Here is a 19,861-nt window from a genome sequence, read left to right on the forward strand (position 1 = left end):
CTGGGCAGGCAATTGGGTGAAGAGATGAGAAGCCTCTCTGACAGATATATGTCATAAAATTATGATATACTGTACACCATTATATTATATACAGTGCCTTGCGAAGGTATTCGGCCCCCTTGAACTTTGCGACCTTTTGCCATATTTCAGGCTTCAAACATAAAGATATAAAACTGTATTTTTTTTGTGAAGAATCAACAACAAGTGGGACACAATCATGAAGTGGAATGACATTTATTGGATATTTCAAACTTTTTTAACAAATCAAAAACTGAAAAATTGGGCGTGCAAAATTATTCAGCCCCCTTAAGTTAATACTTTGAAGCGCCACCTTTTGCTGCGATTACAGCTGTAAGTTGCTTGGGGTATGTCTCTATCAGTTTTGCACATCGAGAGACTCTCAAGACATCAGTCAGGAAGTTAAAGCTTGGTCACAAATGGGTCTTCAAAATGGACAATAGCCCCAAGCATACTTCCAAAGTTGTGGCAAAACAGCTAAAGGACAACAAAGTCAAGGAGTCGCCATCACAAAGCCCTGACCTCAATCGCATAGAAAATTTGTGGGCAGAACTGAAAAAGCTTGTGCGAGCAAGGAGGCCTACAAACCTGATTCAGTTACACCAGCTCTGTCAGGAGGAATGGGCCAAAATTCCCCCAACTTATTGTGGGAAGCTTGCGGAAGGCTACAGGAAACATTTGACCCAAGTTAAACAATTTAAAGGCAATGCTACCAAATAGTAATTGAGTGTATGTAAACTTCTGACCCACTGGGAATGTAATGAAAGAAATAAAAGCTGAAATAAATCTTTCTCTCTACTGTTATTCTGACATTTCACATTCTTAAAATAAAGTGGTGATCCTAACTGACCTAAGACAGGAAAGTTTTATCAGGATTAAATGTCAGGAATTGTGAAATACTGAGTTTGAATGTATTTGTCTAAGGTGTATGTAACCTTCCGACTTTAACTGTATATATCATTGAGTTAATAAAGCCGCATACAAACATGGTCTCTTTTCTGTTTTCTTGTGTAATGCAGCTCCAAAATGCAGGTGTTTCAGCCAAGCTCAGTGCTTTCTGTGGTGGTGGGGCAAGCCAGCAGAAAATACGAAGCATTGCGCCGTGATTGGCTCAGTGTACTGTCACTCATTGGGACACTATGTCACCGCCAAGTCTAAGGGTAGAGCTCGAAAATTCAAGCCCCTTGGGTGCTGCCACAGAATTACATTAAAAGTCCCCATCCAAGAAGGCTCAAGGTCATTGGTCAGAGATAAAATGATGTCAAATCATGTTATATACAGTAGCTCTGTTTGGACTAATCATGTCAACATCATCCTTTCAAAATCTTACCTAGCAGTCATCATCATAAATCAAGTCGACAATCTACTGGCAAATGCTTTTTAATCTTGTCATATGAAGAGAAGTAATGAAGAGAAATTATAGATAAAACGTTTCGGTGCTCATCGGCCATTGGACATAAACATTACACAACAAGTTGGAAATTGTAAAGTCAACAACGAGTGGTTTGAAAGGAATCAGTGGCTAACTGCAAGAACTGCAAAGCAATCCTTAGCCTGCTGTTCAGTGGAGTGGCTGTGTGGTCCCAAGTCTAAGATTAAAGGTCTCTTTTCCTAGTTTAAAATGATAAACATTTAACATTGGCCATGCTGCCAATGAAGGATGATTTGTGCCAAGCTCAAAACAACAGTTAAACTGCAAAATATGACTTTAGTGAGTTCAAGACACCTTGGAACTTGGGAAAAAATTTGCTACAACTGGGAAAATACGTTTTGAACTTTCATCCAACTCGGAATTGTAAATCCAGAACTCATGCCTCTTTCTAGAGCTACGACCTGAAGATCACTGACGTCATCTTGATTCAACCTTTTTTTTCTTGAGTTCCCAAATGTCTTGTAAGCACCACAAATCCAGAGAATGCCAGCCTTTGATAACAAAGTTTGATGACAAAATTTGCCCACGAAGGACCACTGCGCCATCTTCCTGTTCAAGTGAGCACAGCACAAGAAGATGAGTCCAAAAATGTCTTGTATGCTGCTGTATAAGTTATGTATTATGCTAGGGAGATATTTATACTGTAAGGAAGTAATACTATGTGTATGTTGTGTAGTAAGCTGTTAGAAGCCCATGTGCCTCACCCTAATAATTCTGTCTATTTTCACCTCTTAATTTTGCCCACTGTTCTGACTTTGTGGTGTACATGTAACCTTTAACCTGTTTTTGAGAAATGTAATCATCGAATATTGTAAGAGCTTTCATTTTCTGCTAATATCCCTCATTTATTTATCCTATGGTTCTGACTTGGTGTACAAGGAGAACACTGTAAGAGCGGCCCATGTTCTGAATTCTGTCGCTGTACATTTCAAAAGTGCTGAACAAATAGTTAAATTGACAACGTCCATCCGAGCTCACTCATTCATGTCTTAATCAAAATTATGGATTGCCGCTTATCCGCTTATGCCATAGTTTGTAAATCTCAATTGTCAGTAGAAACCACATTTGCTTAAGCAAGTCAGCCATATCAGCTATGTTTTTTTAAGCACTAAATGTGGCTGAATTAATTATTTTGCTGCCAGAAAAGGCTCCACTGATATCCAGATGTAACAGTGGTAAGGTGTTGGGACAGTTGTATGTAGAGTTTGTCACGGTTATAGTGCAATTAATGAATTGTTTAGAGGTATGTAGTGTCTTTGCTGGTATGCATCCCACCCATTTTTTTGTTGTTGCGGCACAAAATCACCACTGAATGTATTCTGTATAGAGTAATTGTTTATTTTATGTTGGATGTGATGTTCAACACAACCACAGATATAATAAGAACAAACACAACGGTCAGTTCTTGTACAAATGATAAAATGTCAGTTCTGGTATTACGGAATCTTTGGAGATTGATTTTCACAGTCTGTCACTCACTGCCAGACACTTTTAAATCATGAAATAATATCACGGCTGTTTGAAGGAAAGGACCAAGGTGCCGCATCGTGAGCGTACATGATCTTTTATTTAATCAAAATGACAAAACAATAAACAATATAAAAATAAACCGTGAAGCTCAAAGGCAAGGTGCCAAAAAGAAAGTCAACTTCCCACCAAGACAGGTGGGAAAAAAGGCACCTAAGTATGGTTCCCAATCAGAGAAAAGGATAGACAGCTGTCTCTGATTGAGGACCATACCCGGCCAAAACATTAAAAAAATAAAGTCATAGAAACACAACACATAGAAATGCCCACCCCAACTCACGCCCTGACCAACCCAAAATAGAGACAAAAAAGGATCTCCAAGGTCAGGGCGTGACAGTATCCCCCCCCCAAAGGTACGGACTCCGGCCGCAAAACCTAAACCTATAGGGGAGGGTCTAGGTGGAGCCTCTAGAGCGGGGACCCTTACTGCCGACCCCGGACGGGGAATCCTCGTAGCGGGCTGAATGGCGCCTCTGGAAGCTCCGGGCTGAAGGGCGACACTGGATTCACCAGACTTGGGAGACACACAGGAGACCTGGTTCTGGGAACAGGCACAGGACTCACCAGGCTGGGGAAACATACAGGAGGCCTTTTCCTTGGCTGAGGCACTGGATACACAGGGCCGTGGATGCGCACTGGCGGTCTCGAGCGCAGAGCTTGCACTACCCGTTCTGGCTTGATGCCCGCTTCCACACGGCAAATGCGGGACGCTGGCACCGAGTACACCGGCCTGTGAATGCTCCGCCTCAACACCGTGCGCATCACCCCATAGTACGGGGCCTGACCAGTCACATGCTCGCCACGGTACGCACGGGGAATGGGCTCAGGTCTCCAACCTGACTCCGTCATACTCCCCATGTGTCCCCCCCAAAGATTATTTTGGGGCTGCCTCTCGGGCTTCCTTGCCAGCCGTACTCCTTCATAATGATGCCTCTCTGCCCCTATCTGCTCTCAGGGCAGGCGATCCTTTCCGGCCAGGATCTCCTCCCACGTGTAGGATCCCTTGCTGTCCAGGATGTCCTCCCATGTCCATTCCTCCTTACCACGCTGCTTGGTCCCGTTTTGGTGGGAAGTTCTGTCATGTCTGTTTGAAGGAGAGGACCAAGGTGCAGCGTTGTAAGCGTGCATGATCTTTTATTTAATCAAAATGACGCCGGCAAAGCAATAAACAATACAAAAATAAACCATGAAGCTCAAAGGCAAAGTGCCATAAAGAAAGTCAACTTCCCACCAAGACAGGTGGGACAAAGGCACCTAAGTATGGTTCCCAATCAGAGAAAACGATAGACAGCTGTCCCTGATTGAGAACCATACCCGGCCAAAACATAGAAAAATAAAATCATAGAAACACAACACATAGAAATGCCCACCCCAACTCACGCCCTGACCAACCCAAAATAGAGACATTAAAAGGATCTCCAAGGTCAGGGCGTGACAAATAAATACCTAAAAAATTCCCTAAAAAGTCTTTCCATGTGCTTACACGATTGATATTATTTTACTTATATATTATTTTATTTTATAATTTTACATAGTTAATAACAGTGAGCAGCTAGCTAAAAAGGCACAATGTTCACCTGGGCGGGACCAAAAAGCTAACGTTAGCATATTATCTACTGTTGGCCAGAGCGAATAAATATAACTTCCTGTCTACAAGATCAATTTATATATGTAACTGATTGAAATACTAGATTATTTGTAATTCCTTGTCCAATAATTTACCTTGTTCTCATTGTAAAATAGCTCACTAGCTTCAACCAAATAAGCAGTTATGTTTATTTGTACTAACAGCACAAATTCAGGGCGCATCGAGTTTAAATGGATTCAGAAGGGTCATGGCATCAGAGGTATCTGGTGTTATTGAGTTCGATGCGCCATACGTTTGTGCTATTAATACATAAAAACATTATGCTTATTTGTCCATATAGTACATACTTAATGAGAGACTGGGTTACATATAGGGCTTTCCATGTTGAGATGAGGTGACATCTAGTGACACGTAGAGGCAACTGTGGCCTGATCAGCATCGAATAAAGACTATAAAGGAGCGTTTCCTCTATCAAACCATACTCAGTATATTCACCTCTGTTCAAGGTATGTCGATGGTCTGAAAAGAGTAGGAAGGTTGAAGAATACTTGGCTGCGAGGTGAAAAAATCAGCTGAGGAGAAAGCAGCCATCATGTACACATAGGGATAGGATAGTCCCATCAAATGGGAAGACGGACCACCCCGGCAAAATCCCTTCCACAAACCAGGACGCCTTGCTGCACTGCTCCTGTGTTTTCCATGTAGTGGTGGTAAGAAGAATATCCCTTTCAGAATGTGACGTCTAGCTGCAGTAACCCATTTCACTGAGGCTAGTTCAGACATTGCTATGATAACTCCTGGTGGTAATACATGTGTCTCCCAATGCACAGCTGCCCTGAAGGGAGAAGAATGAGAAATAACACAAAAACACTCCCACATAGCTTGCAGGAATAGACCTGTCTCACGCAAAAGTTCAATTTCATAAAGCCTGAATGGTGTCTAATAATATATGTTTTACCTATTAAAGTGACCTAATTTGTCTGATTCATCCTGCATTAAAGACTATATTATTCTACATATCTTCCTTAATGTAAGGCAACACATCAGACATTCAGAAGCACGCATGCAAAAAAAAAAAGATTGCCTGTGCTGATAATCTTGTGGATGAATTCATACCGTATCATAAAAAATAAATATATATTGCAATATATACTCACAGAATACCTAAATAAGTACACAGTGTCATATATCTCACAAAAGTGCATATTTGCAGTCTGCAGGATCTATAGCAGTCTGCAGGATCTGGACCACTATGTGGAGAAACCAAGGAACCAGCTCCATGAGTGACCATGAATATCTGATCCAGCACAGGTTTTGTGAAGCAACCAGAATATCTGTACATACACACAGTTTATTAGGTACACCACCCTGTTCACGAAAATGGTTCTCTCTTACAGAGTGAGTCAAGTGGCTGTGGCTTGCTATATAAAGCAGGCAGACAGGCAAGCAACCCTGAAACATACATGAGAGCATCAGCTGTTCCGGACGACTATGTGATCACACTCTCTGTAGCCAGGTCAACATTCACAAGGCCGCAGAGCCAGACGGATTACCAGGACGTGTACTCCGAGTATGTGCTGACCAACTGGCAAGTGTCTTCACTGACATTTTCAACCTGTCCCTGACTGAATCTGTAATACCAACATGTTTCAAGCAGACCACCATAGTCCCTGTGCCCAAGAACACTAAGGTAACCTGCCTAAATGACTACCGACCCGTTGATGGTAACATTCAGTCAGATAAGGTTACAGAAAGAAGAAAAAGAAATAAAAACACTGGCTGATGTTGTCAAGCATATTCAGTTAATATCCATATTATTAATATTTGTTCAATTCAAAACACATTTTCAAATCAAATGTTATTGGTCACATACACATGACTAGCAGATGTTAATGCGAGTGTAGCAAAATGCTTGTGCTTCTGGTTCTGACAGACTCAGTGGTGGATTTAGGTATGGGCGACATGGGCAGCCGCCCAGGGCGGCATCTTGATGGGGGCAGCATGGGTACCCGCACAAAAAGATATGAATGGTGACATTTCTGCGATCGGTTTTCTATCGCTCATTTACCCGTCACGTCAATGATATCATGTCACCGTGTGGGACTGTAGGTCAATTAACCTTGTCGGAGTGGGCGCCCTGATTCTAGTTTGTGAGTGTAATGAATACGATTGGAGACCGAGTGCTGGTTCAAGCATGGCGCAGCAGATGTTTATTAGCAAAGGACCACAGGAGGCAGGTAGCTGGGTCCAGAGACAGGCAGAAGGTCATACACAGGGACTCCAAAAAAGTAACAGTACAGGCAGGGAAAAGGCTAATAGCGTAGTCCGGGAGATCAGGCAATAGGTTGACGACAGGAAATCTGATTGGGAAAAGTACAGGCAGGGAATAGGCAAAAAAGGTGTTGTTAGTGAGGATGGCCAAAAACTATGATACAGAGGCGGACTAATGAAATGAACAGCGCTCCGAAGAAAACCGTGTAACAAATGAAACAATACCTCACAATGATGGGGTGCAAAGAACTGAACTAAATAGTTTGTGATAATTACATACAGGTGTGTGAACAGGTGATCAGAATTCAGGTGATTGGGATCTGGAGAGTGAGCTGCGTTCATGGGATCTACGTGTTTGAGAGTGTGAGTTGGAAGCAGACGTTACAGTGAGCTAGGCAAGCTACGAATTTAGCAAACTCAGGACTGACAGACTAGAAACATGGTAATTCTTTGCTGACTTCACAGGACAGCAGTCCAGAACACCAAACTGCATGAAAACATGGAAAGAACTGACAATGAAGATAAAAAGGGAAAACAATTGTTAATCATGAGATGGCACTTATGGAGGTTGAGAGGATAAGATGGAATGAGGTGTTGACACATTTGACTGCTTTTGTGCAGTCTCTAACAATTAGAAATCTGGCACTAAGGGGGGACACAGAAACACTGGACTCTCCATCAAATGAAAATTTCCACAAAGAGGTTGAACTGATGGCACAATTTGATTCAGTCATGAAAGCGCAACTTAACCGTGTCCAAAAAGGGACCTCGAGTCACACCACCAGCTACCTTGGCCACCAAATACAGAATGAATTCATTGATTTGTTGAGCAGCAAGGTCATTTCAATAATGGTGAGTGACATTAAGCTGGCAAAGTTCTTCTCTATCACTCTAGATTGCATCTTAGATGTCAGCCACACCGAACAGTGTTTCAGTTGTGATTAGAATTGTGTCACTGAAGGAGGAGCCACACATAAAGGAACATTTTAGGGTTTTTTTGGAGGCAGAGGAGTGCACGCGCCAACATTTAGCATCCCTGATTCTCAAAAGATTAGAGGAGCTAAAAATCCCTTTTTGAGGACTGCAGAGGACAGTCTTATGATAATGGGGCCAACATGAGAGGCAAAAACAAAGATGTCCAAGCCAGACTCCTGGAAATGAATCCAAGAGCTCTATTTGTGCCATGTGGGGTTCACACATTGAACCTGGTTAGGGCTGATGCTACTAAAAGTTCTGTCGATGCCACAGGCCTTTGGCATCTTACACAAACTGTACACCTTGTTCTCAGCCTCCACACAGCGATGGGCCATCCTGAAAAAGCATGTGGACATCACTTTAAAGATGTGGATTGAAGATTGAGGCCCAGTCCTTGTCAGAGGAGGTGGGATCATACTGCTTCAGCATCTGTACAGTGGTGTGGCATGACATCTTGAGCCAGATCCAGCATGTGAGCAAGCTGATGCCGTCTCCCAGTATGCATGTGGATGTTGCAGTCAGTCTTCTCAGAAAGACAGAGAGAGGTCTCAACGACTACAGGGCAACAGGCTTTAAGACTGCACAAACGTCAGCCAAGGATATTTGCGAGGGTATGAATGTAGAAGGCCGTTCTACAACAAAAAAGGCAGAGGTCCACAAAGCGGCACTTTTCATACGAATCATTTGATGAGCCTTTGAGTGAAGCTCTGAAGAAGCTGGAGGTGACATTTTTCAATGTCGTTGTTGATGCTGCAACCTCAGCCCTTCAGGAAGGATTTTCCACATTGGAAAATGTGGGAGAGAAGTTTGGAGTGCTGTGAACCTTCCAAAGTCTCTCAAATGAGGACCTTACAGAACAATGTGAGGCCCTTAGAATGACACTGCACTATAAAGAACACTCAGACTTGGATGGCAGAGAGCTTGCACAGGAACTGAAGAACTTGCCTGACTTGCCATTGAAGACCATGACCCTGGTTGAGCTGCTGATATTTATACACGTAAGGGAGCTCTCAGAAATGTATCCAAATTTGTGGACTGCTCTCTTACTCTTCCAGTGACCGTAGCTGAAGCAGAGAGGAACTTTTCAAAGCTGAAGCTCATCAAATCCTACCTGAGGTTCACCATGTCACAGGAACGCCTTTGTGGCCTTGATGTCATCAGTATTAACCATGCAATTTCTTATGATGGTGTAATTGATGACTTTGCATCAAGGAAATCAAGAAAGGTCAGGGTTTAGTGTTAAGGGAATTTTTATCAATGATGACTAATTATGTATACATTTCAATCAGGACTGACTAATCTGAATACTATTATGCTACTGTACATGTATGAATTTTCTCTCTTGCTCCCAGTATTGAATATAATGTAGTGAATGTAGTCAAGAGTTTAGAACAATGACGGTCTGTTCCTTGGTACAAATGAATGAACTATGAATCCAGACTGTCTAGAATGCTTATCTACACTGACTGTGTCACGCCCTGGTCAAAGTTTATTGTGTTTGTCTTTATTTATTTGGTCAGGCCAGGGTGTGACATGGGTTTATTGTGGTGTGTTTTGTCTTGGGGTTTTGTTAGGTATTGGGTGTGTGGCTTAGTGGGGGTATCTCTAGCATAGTCTATGGCTGTCTGGAGTGGTTCTCAATCAGAGGCAGGTGTTTATCGTTGTCTCTGATTGGGAACCATATTTAGGCAGCCATATTCTTTGAGTATTTCGTGGGTGATTGTTCCTGTATCTGTGTTTGTTGTCACCAGATAGGCTGTATAGGTTTTCACGTTCCGTTTGTTGTTTTGTATTGTTTGTTCGTTCTTCGTCATTAAACATGTATCAAAGATACCACGCTGCATGTTGGTCCGACTCTCCTTCACCAGACGAAAGCCGTTACAGAATCACCCACCACAACGGGACCAAGCGACGTGGTAACAGGCAACAGCAACAGCAGGAGCAACAAAGAGAGGAATGTACATGGGAGGACGAATTGTACGGAGATGGACCTTGGGATCAGCCTGGAGAATATCGCCGCCCCAAAGAAGAACTGGAGGCGAGGAAAGTGGAGAGGCGCCGGTATGAGGAGGCAGTACGGCGACGCGGATGGAAGCCCGAGAGTCGGCCCCAAAAATTTCTTGGGGGGGGGGGGTCTCAGGGAGAGAGTGGCAGAGTCAGGAGTCAGACCTGAGCCAACTCTCCCTGTTTATTGTGAGGAGCCAAGAAGGAGACCAGAATCAGAGCCGGTGTTGGAGGTGAGCGAAGCAGAGACTGTGAAGGAGTTAATGGGGAAAATTGGAGGAGAGAGTAATGAGGGAGTTGCTGTGTTGGTGCTTTAAGCATGGAATTCGCCCGACGGAGCGTGTCGGGATTTGATGGCACCTGGGTCAGCGCTCCATGCTCGTCCTGAGGTGCGTGTTAGTCGGCTGGTGAAGATGGTGCCAGCCTCACGCACCAGGCCTCCTGTGCACCTCCCTAGCCTTGCACGTCCTGTGCCAGCACTGCTCTCAAGATCTCCAGTACGCCTTTACAGTCTAGCCCATCCTGTGCCACCTCCACACACCAGCCCTGCGGTGGCAGCTCCCTGCACCAGGCTTCCTGTGCGTGTCCTTGGCCCAGTACCACCAGTGCCAGCACCACGCATCAGGCCTACAGTGCGCCTCGGCTCTCCAGCGCTGCCGGAGCTTTCCTCCTCTCCTGCGCTGTCGGAGTCTCCCGCCTGTTCAGCGTTGCCGGAGCCTTTCTCCTCTCCTGCGCTGCCGGAGTCTCCCGCCTGTTCAGCGCAGCCAGAGCCTTCCTCCTCTACAGTGCTGCCAGAGTCTCCCGACTGTTCAGTGCAGCCAGAGCCTCCCTCCTCTCCTGCGCTGCTGGAGTCTCCCGCCTGTTTAGCGCTGCCAGAGCCTTCTGCCTCTACAGCGCTGCCGGAGTCTCCTGCCTGTTTAGCGCAGCCAGAGCTGCCAGCCTGCATGGAGCAGCCAGAGCTGCCAGTCTGCATGGAGCAGCCAGAGCTGTCAGTCTGCATGGAACAGCCAGAGCTGTCAGTCTGCATAGAGCAGCCAGAGCTGCCAGTCTGCAAGGAGCTGCCAGTCTGCAAGGAGCTGCCAGAGCTGCCATTCTGCATGGAGCAGCCAGAGCTGCCAGTCTGTAAGAAGCCGCCAGAGCTGCCAGTCTGCATGGAGCAGCCAGAGCCGCCAGTCAGCATGGAGCAGCCAGAACTGCCAGTCAGCATGGAGCAGCCAGAGCCGTCAGTCTGCCAGGATCTGCCAGTCAACCAGACTCTTCCAGATCCGCCAGTCAACCAGACTCTTCCAGATCCGCCAGTCAGCCAGGATCTGCCAGAACCGCCAGCCAGCCAGGATCTGCCGGATCCAACTACCTGCCTGAGCTTCCTCTCAGTGCTGAGCTTTCTCTCAGTGCTGGGCTTCCTCTCAGAGCTGGGCTTCCTCTCAGTGCTGGGCTTCCTCTCAGTGCTGAGCTTCCCCTCAGTCCCGAGCTTCCCCTCAGTCCCGAGCTGCCCCTCAGTCCCGAGCTGCCCCTCAGTTCAGTGGGGTTCTGGGTGAGGAATACTAGGCCATGGTCGGCGGCGAGGGTGGACTATTATCATAGGACACGAGGAGGAGGGATTAAGACATTAATAGAGTGGGGTCCACGTCTCGCGCCGGAGCCGCCACCATGGACAGATGCCCACCCGGACCCTCCCCTATTGTTTTGATGTGCGTCCGGGAGTCCGCACCTTAGGGGGGGGGGGGATCTGTCACGCCCTGGTCGAAGTTTATTGTGTTTGTCTTTATTTATTTGGTCAGGCCAGGGTGTGACATGGGTTTATTGTGGTGTGTTTTGTCTTGGGAATTTGTTAGGTATTGGGTGTGTGGCTTAGTGGGGGTATCTAACATAGTCTATGGCTGTCTGGAGTGGTTCTCAATCAGAAGCAGGTGTTTATCGTTGTCTCTGATTGGGAACCATATTTAGGCAGCCATATTCTTTGAGTATTTCGTGGGTGATTGTTCCTGTCTCTGTGTTTGTTGTCACCAGATAGGCTATATAGGTTTTCACGTTCCGTTTGTTGTTTTGTATTGTTCGTTTGTTCTTCGTCATTACAGACTGACAGTCAGTTACAGACTGACCTTGGCTCTAGGCGAGGAGGGAAGGCTTGAGAGCTATAGAGCCTTTCTACCAGTGTCAAGAAGAGACGGAAAATGTAGAAAACGCTGACGTCATTTTCAGTTTATAACCTGTGTTAAAATGTGTATGAACTCAGTACTCTCTTGAATAAAGGCTGTTACTTGACTTTTAAGATCGGGCTCTGTCCATTCCTATAAAATAAGGGTCTTACAAATTCTTATGAATTGACAGAGTGTTTAATTTTAATTGGGAATTAAAACAGAGGAATTCAATTCCTTCAACATTTAGATAGCAGTTGTGCAATTTAGTTTGTGTGTTTCTTGATTGGAGTGCAATAGTGTAATAATCAGGTTCTCTTCTTTATAAGTGTGTTATTCTATTAGTGTATTTATGTAATATAGGATTTGTGCAATTTAGTTTTATTTGTGTGTTTTTTGTTAGCAATAGGGAAATAGTGTAATGATTAGATTTAATAATTAGATTTTTTTATTTGCATTTATATACTACAATTAGTTTCTATTTGTCTTGCTTACTTCTTTTTGATATTTAGTCTTATAATAGATTTATTTTTGTATATATTTTTATATTTATATAGTTTTAAATGTTATAATTATTTATTTATGTTCCAAATGTCTGAATAAAAATTACAGTTAGTGCGGAATGGTGCTTTTAGGGGGGGGGGTGTCACTCAGGGAGCGATACAACCTAGAACCGCCACTGCCAACAGTGCAGTAATTTCTAACAAGTAATCTAAAAATTCCCCAACGACTACCTAATATACGCAAATCTAAAGGGATGGAATAAGAATATGTACATACAAATATATGGATGAGCGATGGCCAAGCGGCATAGGCAAGTTGCAATAGATGGTATAAGATACAGTATATACATATGAGATGAGTAATGTAAGACATGTAAAACATTAAAGTGGCATTGTTTAATTAAAACCTCTAGTGACTACCCATCCCGCATGCGGGAGCGTAATCATCGACTGACACTAATTAGCATAACGCAAAAAAAATGAATTATTGAAATATATTGAGACACAGCTTAGCCTTTTGTTAATCACCCTGTCTTCTCAGATTTTCAAAATATGCTTTACAGCCAAAGCTAGACAAGCATTTGTGTAAGTTTATCGATAGCCTAGCATAGCATTTTGTCCAGCTAGCAGCAGGTAACTTGGTCACGGAAATCAGAAAAGCAATCAAATTAAATTGTTTACCTTTGATGAACTTCGGATGTTTTCACTCACGAGACTCCAGGTTAGATAGCAAATATTCATTTTTTCCAAAAAGGCAAAATAGCTCCATTTGTTCTTCACGTTTGGCTGAGATATCGCCCTGAAATTGTAGTCACGAAAACACCAAAAAATATTGCAAATTAGCGCCATAATATCGACAGAAACATGGCAAATGTTGTTTATAATCAATCCTCAAGGTGTTTTTCAAATATCTATTGGATAATATATCCGCCGGGACAATAAGTTTTTCAGTAGGACTGATTGGAATAATGACTACCTCTGTATTTTACCCGAGAGTCACTCTGAGAGCCATCAGGTGACCACTTGCGCAATGTAGCCGCTTACGGGTATTCTTCAACATAAATGCGTAAAACTACGTCACAATGCTGTAGACACCTTCCGCAGCGCTTTCAAAACACGAGGCACTTCCGGATTGGATTTTTCTCAGGCTTTCGCCTGCAACATCAGTTCTGTTATACTCACAGACAATATTTTTACAGTTTTGGAAACTTTAGAGTGTTTTCTATCCTAAGCTGTCAATCATATGCATATTCTAGCATCTTGTCCTGACAAAATATCCCGTTTACTACAGGAAAGTTATTTTTCCAAAAAATGAAAATACTGCCTCCTAGTCACAAAAGGATTATAGTGACTAGTGAGTCTCTATGCAGGCAGCAGCCTCTCTGAGTTAGTGATGGCTGTTCATCAGTCTGATGGCCTTGAGATAGAAGCTGTTTTTCAGTCTCTCTGTCCCAGCTTTGATGCACCTGTACTGACCTCGCCGTCTGTATGGTAGCGGGGTGAACAGGCAGTGGCTCGGGTAGTTATTGTCCTTGATGATCTTTTTGGCCTTCCTGTGACATCGGGTGCTGTAGGTGTCCTGGAGGGCAGGTAGTTTGCCCCTGGTGATGCATTGTGCAGACTGCACCACCCTCTGGAGAGCCTTGCGTTTGCGGGCGGTGCAGTTGCCATCCTCTAGATCCCGTAGAGGGAATCACACACACGTTTATCATTCTAACGGCTTTTATGTTGGCAGAGTATTTATCATCTTAAAATATAGTTAAATGTATTTTTATAAGGTAAGAAAATGTGATGTTTGTGTATATGAAATTTGGCCAAAACAATAATGAAATTAATTACATAAAATTGTTTCCACTTATTTCTATCGTCGGTAAAGAATTCAAACAGTACATATCTCCATAATAGTGTAAAATCTTCATGTGTAAAATTATAAATCTGATGTCTTGCCACAGGTTCCTTACCTGAATGCAATGTCCAAAAAGATGCAACAGTGTTTCTGAATAGTCATTACAATAGGTAACATTTTTTGTTGTTGCATATACAGTTGAAGTCGGAAGTTTACTTACACCTCAGCCAAATACACTCAAACTCAGTTTTTCACAATTCCTGAAATTTAATCCAAGCAAAAATGCCCTGTCTTAGGTCAGTTAGGATCAACACTTTATTTTAAGAATGTGAAATGTCAGAATAACAGTAGAGAGAATGATTTATTTCACCTTTTATTTCTTTCATCACATTCCCAGTGGGTCAGAAGTTTACATACACTCAATTAGTATTTGGTAGCATTGCCTTTAAATTGTTTAACTTGGGTCAAACGTTTCGGGTAGCCTTCCACAAGCTTCCCACAATAAGTTGGGTGAATTTTGGCCCATTCCTCCTGACAGAGCTGGTGCAACTGAGTCAGGTTTGAAGCTTTGTTTGGTTGTTAGAAGCTTCTGACAGGCTAATTGACATAATTTGAGTCAATTGGAGGTGTACCTGGGGATGTATTTCAAGGCCTACCTTCAAACTCCATGCCTCTTTGCTTGACATCATGGGAAAATCAAAAGAAATCAGCCAAGACCTGAGAAAGAAACATTGCAGACCTCCACAAATCTGGTTCATCTTTGGGAGCAATTTCCAAACGCCTGAAGGTACCACGTTCATCTGGAAAAAAATAGTACGCAAGTATAAAGGAAGCAAGGAAGAAGTCACTGTTCCAAAACCACCATAAAAAAGCCAGACTACGGTTTGCAACTGCACATGGGGACAAAGATCATACTTTTTGGAGAAATGTCCTCTGGTCTGATGAAACAAAAATAGAACTGTTTGGTCATATTGACCATTGTTATGATTGGAGGAAAAAGGAGGAGGCTTACAAGCCCAAGAACACCATCCCAACCGTGAAGCACAGGAGTGGCAGCATCATGTTGTGGGGGTGCTTTGCTGCAAAAGGGACTGGCGCACTTCACAAAATAGGATGCATCATGAGGCAGGAAAATTACGTGGATATATTGAAGCAATATCTCAAGACATCAGTCAGGAAGTTAAAGCTTGGTCGCAAATGGGTCTTCCAAATTAACAATGACCCCAAACATACTTCCAAAGTTGTGGCAAAATGGCTTAAGGACAACAAAGTGCTTACTTAGATTTGTGTACATTGGGTATATGTTGTGTAATTTGTTAGTGCAGTAATGTCTAACAAGTACTGTCAGAGCTGGAAGCACAAGCATTTCCCTACATCTGCTAATCACGTGACCAATAAAATTGTATTTGATTTGTGGGGTTGTTTCCAAAGTCAGCTGATTTGGGGAAAACCCCAAAGCCAACTTTTAGAACAAATATTGAAGAGTTTAATTTGGGAATGCTTCCTTGGGGTGCTCTACGTTACTATTGTGTTTTTGGCAATAAGAAATAGCTTCCACATTCTCTTTAACACATTTGAGAAATGAGTAGGATCTTCATATATAAGGTCATTGAGCAGGATTGTTTTCACATGCAAAAGATACAATTTTTATCGAAAACAATCTGCCTTCCCAATAAAAACTGCTTTAACAATTCAGAGATATTTTATGGAAAAGAGATGTTTCTGGGCGACGCATCATGCTGCCTTGAAAACAACATGACCTAGTGGCACACACTGTTTGCTTTGAGAAGTGCACTTTTGCTGTTAACGTCACGGGCCAAAGTGGGGTGCCCGGGTGCCCACACCCCAATAGCTGTAAACATATTGTTTAACCAATAAATCAATTGCAAGACAATCAAAAATTAAACAGCATTTTAAAGTTTCATTTTTGTTTTAATAAACCTGGATCCCACAGACAAGCATCTTTCTTAAAGTTTACAGATCCAGTTAGCAGAATTTCATTGACGTACAGGAGTCACTTGATCTTATATCTCCTCAGTAGTCACTCCAGTCTCACGGTGACAGTTGTGCCTGAGCTAATCAGATCACGTAAAGTACAAAACAGACTGAGGCATATTCAGTAAGATGCAACATGTATGGTGTTGCAGATAGATATGTAGTTTATAGGTTAGACAGACTATACCTACAATTCATCCTCAAACATGTGGAATAAAAAGGCACGTCCATTCTATACATAAACATTTCTACATTCTGAATGTTGCACCCCACTGAATATGCACCAGAAAACTAAAAGGTATGAAATTAGAGACCAACCCAAAACCACAAATTACAACCAGTCTAAAATAAAGTAGAGGTAACTCCCTAGCCTCAGCAATCATAACATAGCTTCAGATCCCCACCCATACTCATAATTTATTACAGTGTTCTTAATTCCTGATTCTCTACACCTACAGGGGTCCAGGGTTTTGTTCCAGCCCAGCTGTACCAATCCTGAATCAACGAATCCAAGGTTAAATTATTATTTGCATCAGGTGTTAGTGATGAGCTACAACAAAACCCTGCACACCCAGTGGATCCCCAGAGCCAGGATTGAGGAAGGCAGTCCTACTATAACAAATCTGTGGTGTAATGAGAGTAAAAAGGTTTCCCCTCCACAAACATTCAGAATGATTATGTGCCATGGATCTATATATGTGTAACTCAACAGCAACAAGAGCAAAAACATCTGCTTTCAGATATTCCACAGGATACAACATTCTGAAAGTTTCAGATAGAAATATGATATAAAGCAGACAATTCTTTATGCACAATACATTTCTACTTGAATGTTCTGGGACATTTCACTCTCCTGAACAAGCCCTAAGTATCTCACCTTGAGCGGATGCATTCTGCATACTTAATATAAACAACTTTGTCAGATCATTTGCAAATGGGTTCAAATATGGGATACATTCTCCACTGGTACCGTCATCATTGCTTAACTATCAGTGTGCATCTCTCGAATACATGTCCTGGTTTTGTTACTTTATACAGCCAATCCACTGACAAGATACAGGCAGGCAGGCAGACATACAACCTCGCTAGCTAATGTATGGCTGATCATGCAGTTGATCAAGCTGCATGGAGTAATCCATAACAAATTATTTGCTTCCTCAGTGATGAGAAAATCAAATTTGACATCATCAAACCTAAGATCTTTGAAAGGCCTCGAGTTCAAAACACATGACAGTAACAAGCACATCGATAAAGATGGGAACAAAGGGGAAACAGGGGAAAAAAAAAAAACATATGAGGTCCAATTTGTACTCAGACATTTACTGAAATCTGCCAGTCTTATTTCAAGGTGTGACTGATTCGCCGTCTCTGTGCTGGAGACAATAGTGGAGCAGGAAGTCGCAGGGGGAAGGTTTTAGGTGTTACACCACTCGCCGCACTTCGAAGAACCTCTTCAGGTAGTAGATCTGTCCCAAAGTCATGGCCACCAGGACCAAGGCCTCGAAGAACGACCAGAGAACCACCCTGCTGTTCGTGTTGTCATTGACTGGATGGAAAGATAACCATGACTTAAGTTCAAGACTGGCTGTCAGTACTGACACTGCAGCACACACATAACAATAAAGTGCATGGGTACTTAACCACAGTCCATTCCGACACCATTTGCTTTCACGTACAGTTTCATGTGGTGTGTGTAACTTACTGGCTCTGTGTATCCTCTCCCGGACTTCCATGTACTCCTGCTCATGCTTGACTGCTGTCATGGCAACCGCCAGCTCATTGATCATCTCCTCCAGCTTGTTCTGGTGGGCTGTAACAGAACACACAACCAACCAATCAGGATCAGCATAGAATCAACAACATTCTAATGAAAATTACATGTATGTTACACTGAACACATTAAAAACACTCCACAAAAGAACACTATTAGTCCCTGTATTGAATGTATGAAATCATGCACAACATATTCCAGCATCTATTAAAAAAAATGTAAAGAGATTTCTCACATCATTCCCAGGCAACATGTACTACCGTAACTAAGTGGTGATTTGTGAACATTAGAACACTGGAAAACTCATTCAACTTAGGTTAGACGAAACCAAATGCATTTGGGCAAACATAGCTTCAGATGAGGCCTGAACCCTACCATCCCAACTCTCTCCACCTGGGGGAAGGGGAAAACAGTCCAGCACAGTCAAGAGGATGGAGAGAACAATAGCATCATAAAGAAAAGAGAAATAATGTGAAAACAGAAGTGATCATCCGTTAAAGCAATTAACAAATTATTAAGAATAGAGCTTAATTCACACACACACAAATAAAGCTTACCTTCTGTCTCCATGTCCTGTCCCTTGGGTGCCTCTCCGATATCGATGGTGAACATGATGATCTTTGGTGTCATGGTGGACATCTTGTTGCTGAAGCAGAACTTGTAGGTCCCGTCCATGTGAGCTGCTACAGAGTATTTCCCACTGGACTCTCTGTCACCTTTGTAGATTTGCTTGTCATCAGGTCCTGTTATCTACATAGGAGACAATATCATACAAATAATTGACAACTCATGGTGCAACATTGTGGTGTGCTGTCGTTCTAACCAAGATTCAAAAAAATATTCTGGACCATTGTAGCAACAAATATATATTTCATTCAATGGTTGGGGGATCGGGGTGGTCTGCACCACATGGTAGCAAACACTTTACATATTGATACTTTTGAAATCCACTTGAAAGGTGGATTTCATTTGCATTTACAACAATTCCCAACTATCTGGTAGTGAATGCATGTGCTGGAGCAATGCTGTTAAAGAAATGGAAGGGGCTGTTTCTCAAGTTCTGTTAAACTGACAGCTGTTTGAATGACAGCTAGTAACGTTGGTCAACAATACACTTCCTGGCTGTATCATTCATGAACAGATCAGTCACTTAATAGTTATTTACCAATTTAGCTAACAATTTATAAAACAGGCAGTGGGTTGACTTTAAACTATACAAAACATGGCTAGCCTTTCAAAAATAACAAGTATGACTGGCTTGTGGTGAGCAATTAAGCTAAATAGCTAGCTAGTTAGCCATATCCGCTAACGTTAGCGAGCTACTCCCCACCTTATTTGCGGAAGTGACAAGTGAAACCAAATCCATAAGAAAGACCAAATGTAATCTCACCTCAACGTCAATGTCCAAAAAGCCTCCCTCTGCAACTTCAAACATTAGGCCCATCTTGGTTCCTGAGTTGACCCTCTCATGGAAGCACTCATCGGCATGAGCGTCTATGCTAACAAAGTAGCCGGATGCTGTGGAGAACAAGACCGCAAAAAGGACAACGATCTCTGAAGCAATGAACATGTTTATGTTTTAGCTAGCGTTACGTAACGATTGTAGATTCTCCGTATTCCCACGATTTCAAACCCACCCTAAAAGTGCACATGTATCGTATCAGGAAGCTCAGAACAAGCACAAATTATAGAGGGTGAGATTGGAAACTTCCTTGCTAGCAGGCTAGCTTTCAGGTAGACTGCCACGTAAGAATTTAAACGGGAAGTAGCGAGGGTAAAATTTTCACAGAACT

The 19,861-nt window shown here is 42.9% G+C and overlaps 1 protein-coding gene across 1 annotated transcript; it reads right to left on the reverse strand.

The window, feature by feature from the left end:
• Window positions 1–16,213: 16,213 nt before the first annotated feature.
• Window positions 16,214–19,845, reverse strand: LOC135517724 (transmembrane emp24 domain-containing protein 2). The gene is made up of 4 exons (XM_064942280.1): window positions 19,459–19,845; window positions 18,626–18,818; window positions 18,000–18,107; window positions 16,214–17,843 (listed from the first exon to the last, which is right to left on the reverse strand). The coding sequence occupies exons 1-4, from the start codon at window positions 19,636–19,638 to the stop codon at window positions 17,719–17,721; spliced, it is 606 nt and encodes a 201-aa protein (XP_064798352.1). The 5' UTR covers window positions 19,639–19,845; the 3' UTR covers window positions 16,214–17,718.
• Between the last annotated feature and the right edge of the window lie 16 nt (window positions 19,846–19,861).

The sequence above is a fragment of the Oncorhynchus masou genome, chromosome 28 (genome assembly GCF_036934945.1).
Source record: "Oncorhynchus masou masou isolate Uvic2021 chromosome 28, UVic_Omas_1.1, whole genome shotgun sequence".
In the NCBI taxonomy this organism is placed as follows: domain Eukaryota; kingdom Metazoa; phylum Chordata; class Actinopteri; order Salmoniformes; family Salmonidae; genus Oncorhynchus; species Oncorhynchus masou.

Coding starts and splice junctions, on each gene's coding strand:
- LOC135517724 (XM_064942280.1), bottom strand. CDS start 19,638: ATGTTCATTGCTTCAGAGATCGTTGTCCTTTTTGCGGTCTTGTTCTCC. Junction 18,819..19,458: donor TTTTGGACATTGACGTTGAG/GTGAGATTACAT, acceptor TCTCCTATGTAG/ATAACAGGACCTGATGACAA. Junction 18,108..18,625: donor ACAGGACATGGAGACAGAAG/GTAAGCTTTATT, acceptor GTTCTGTTACAG/CCCACCAGAACAAGCTGGAG.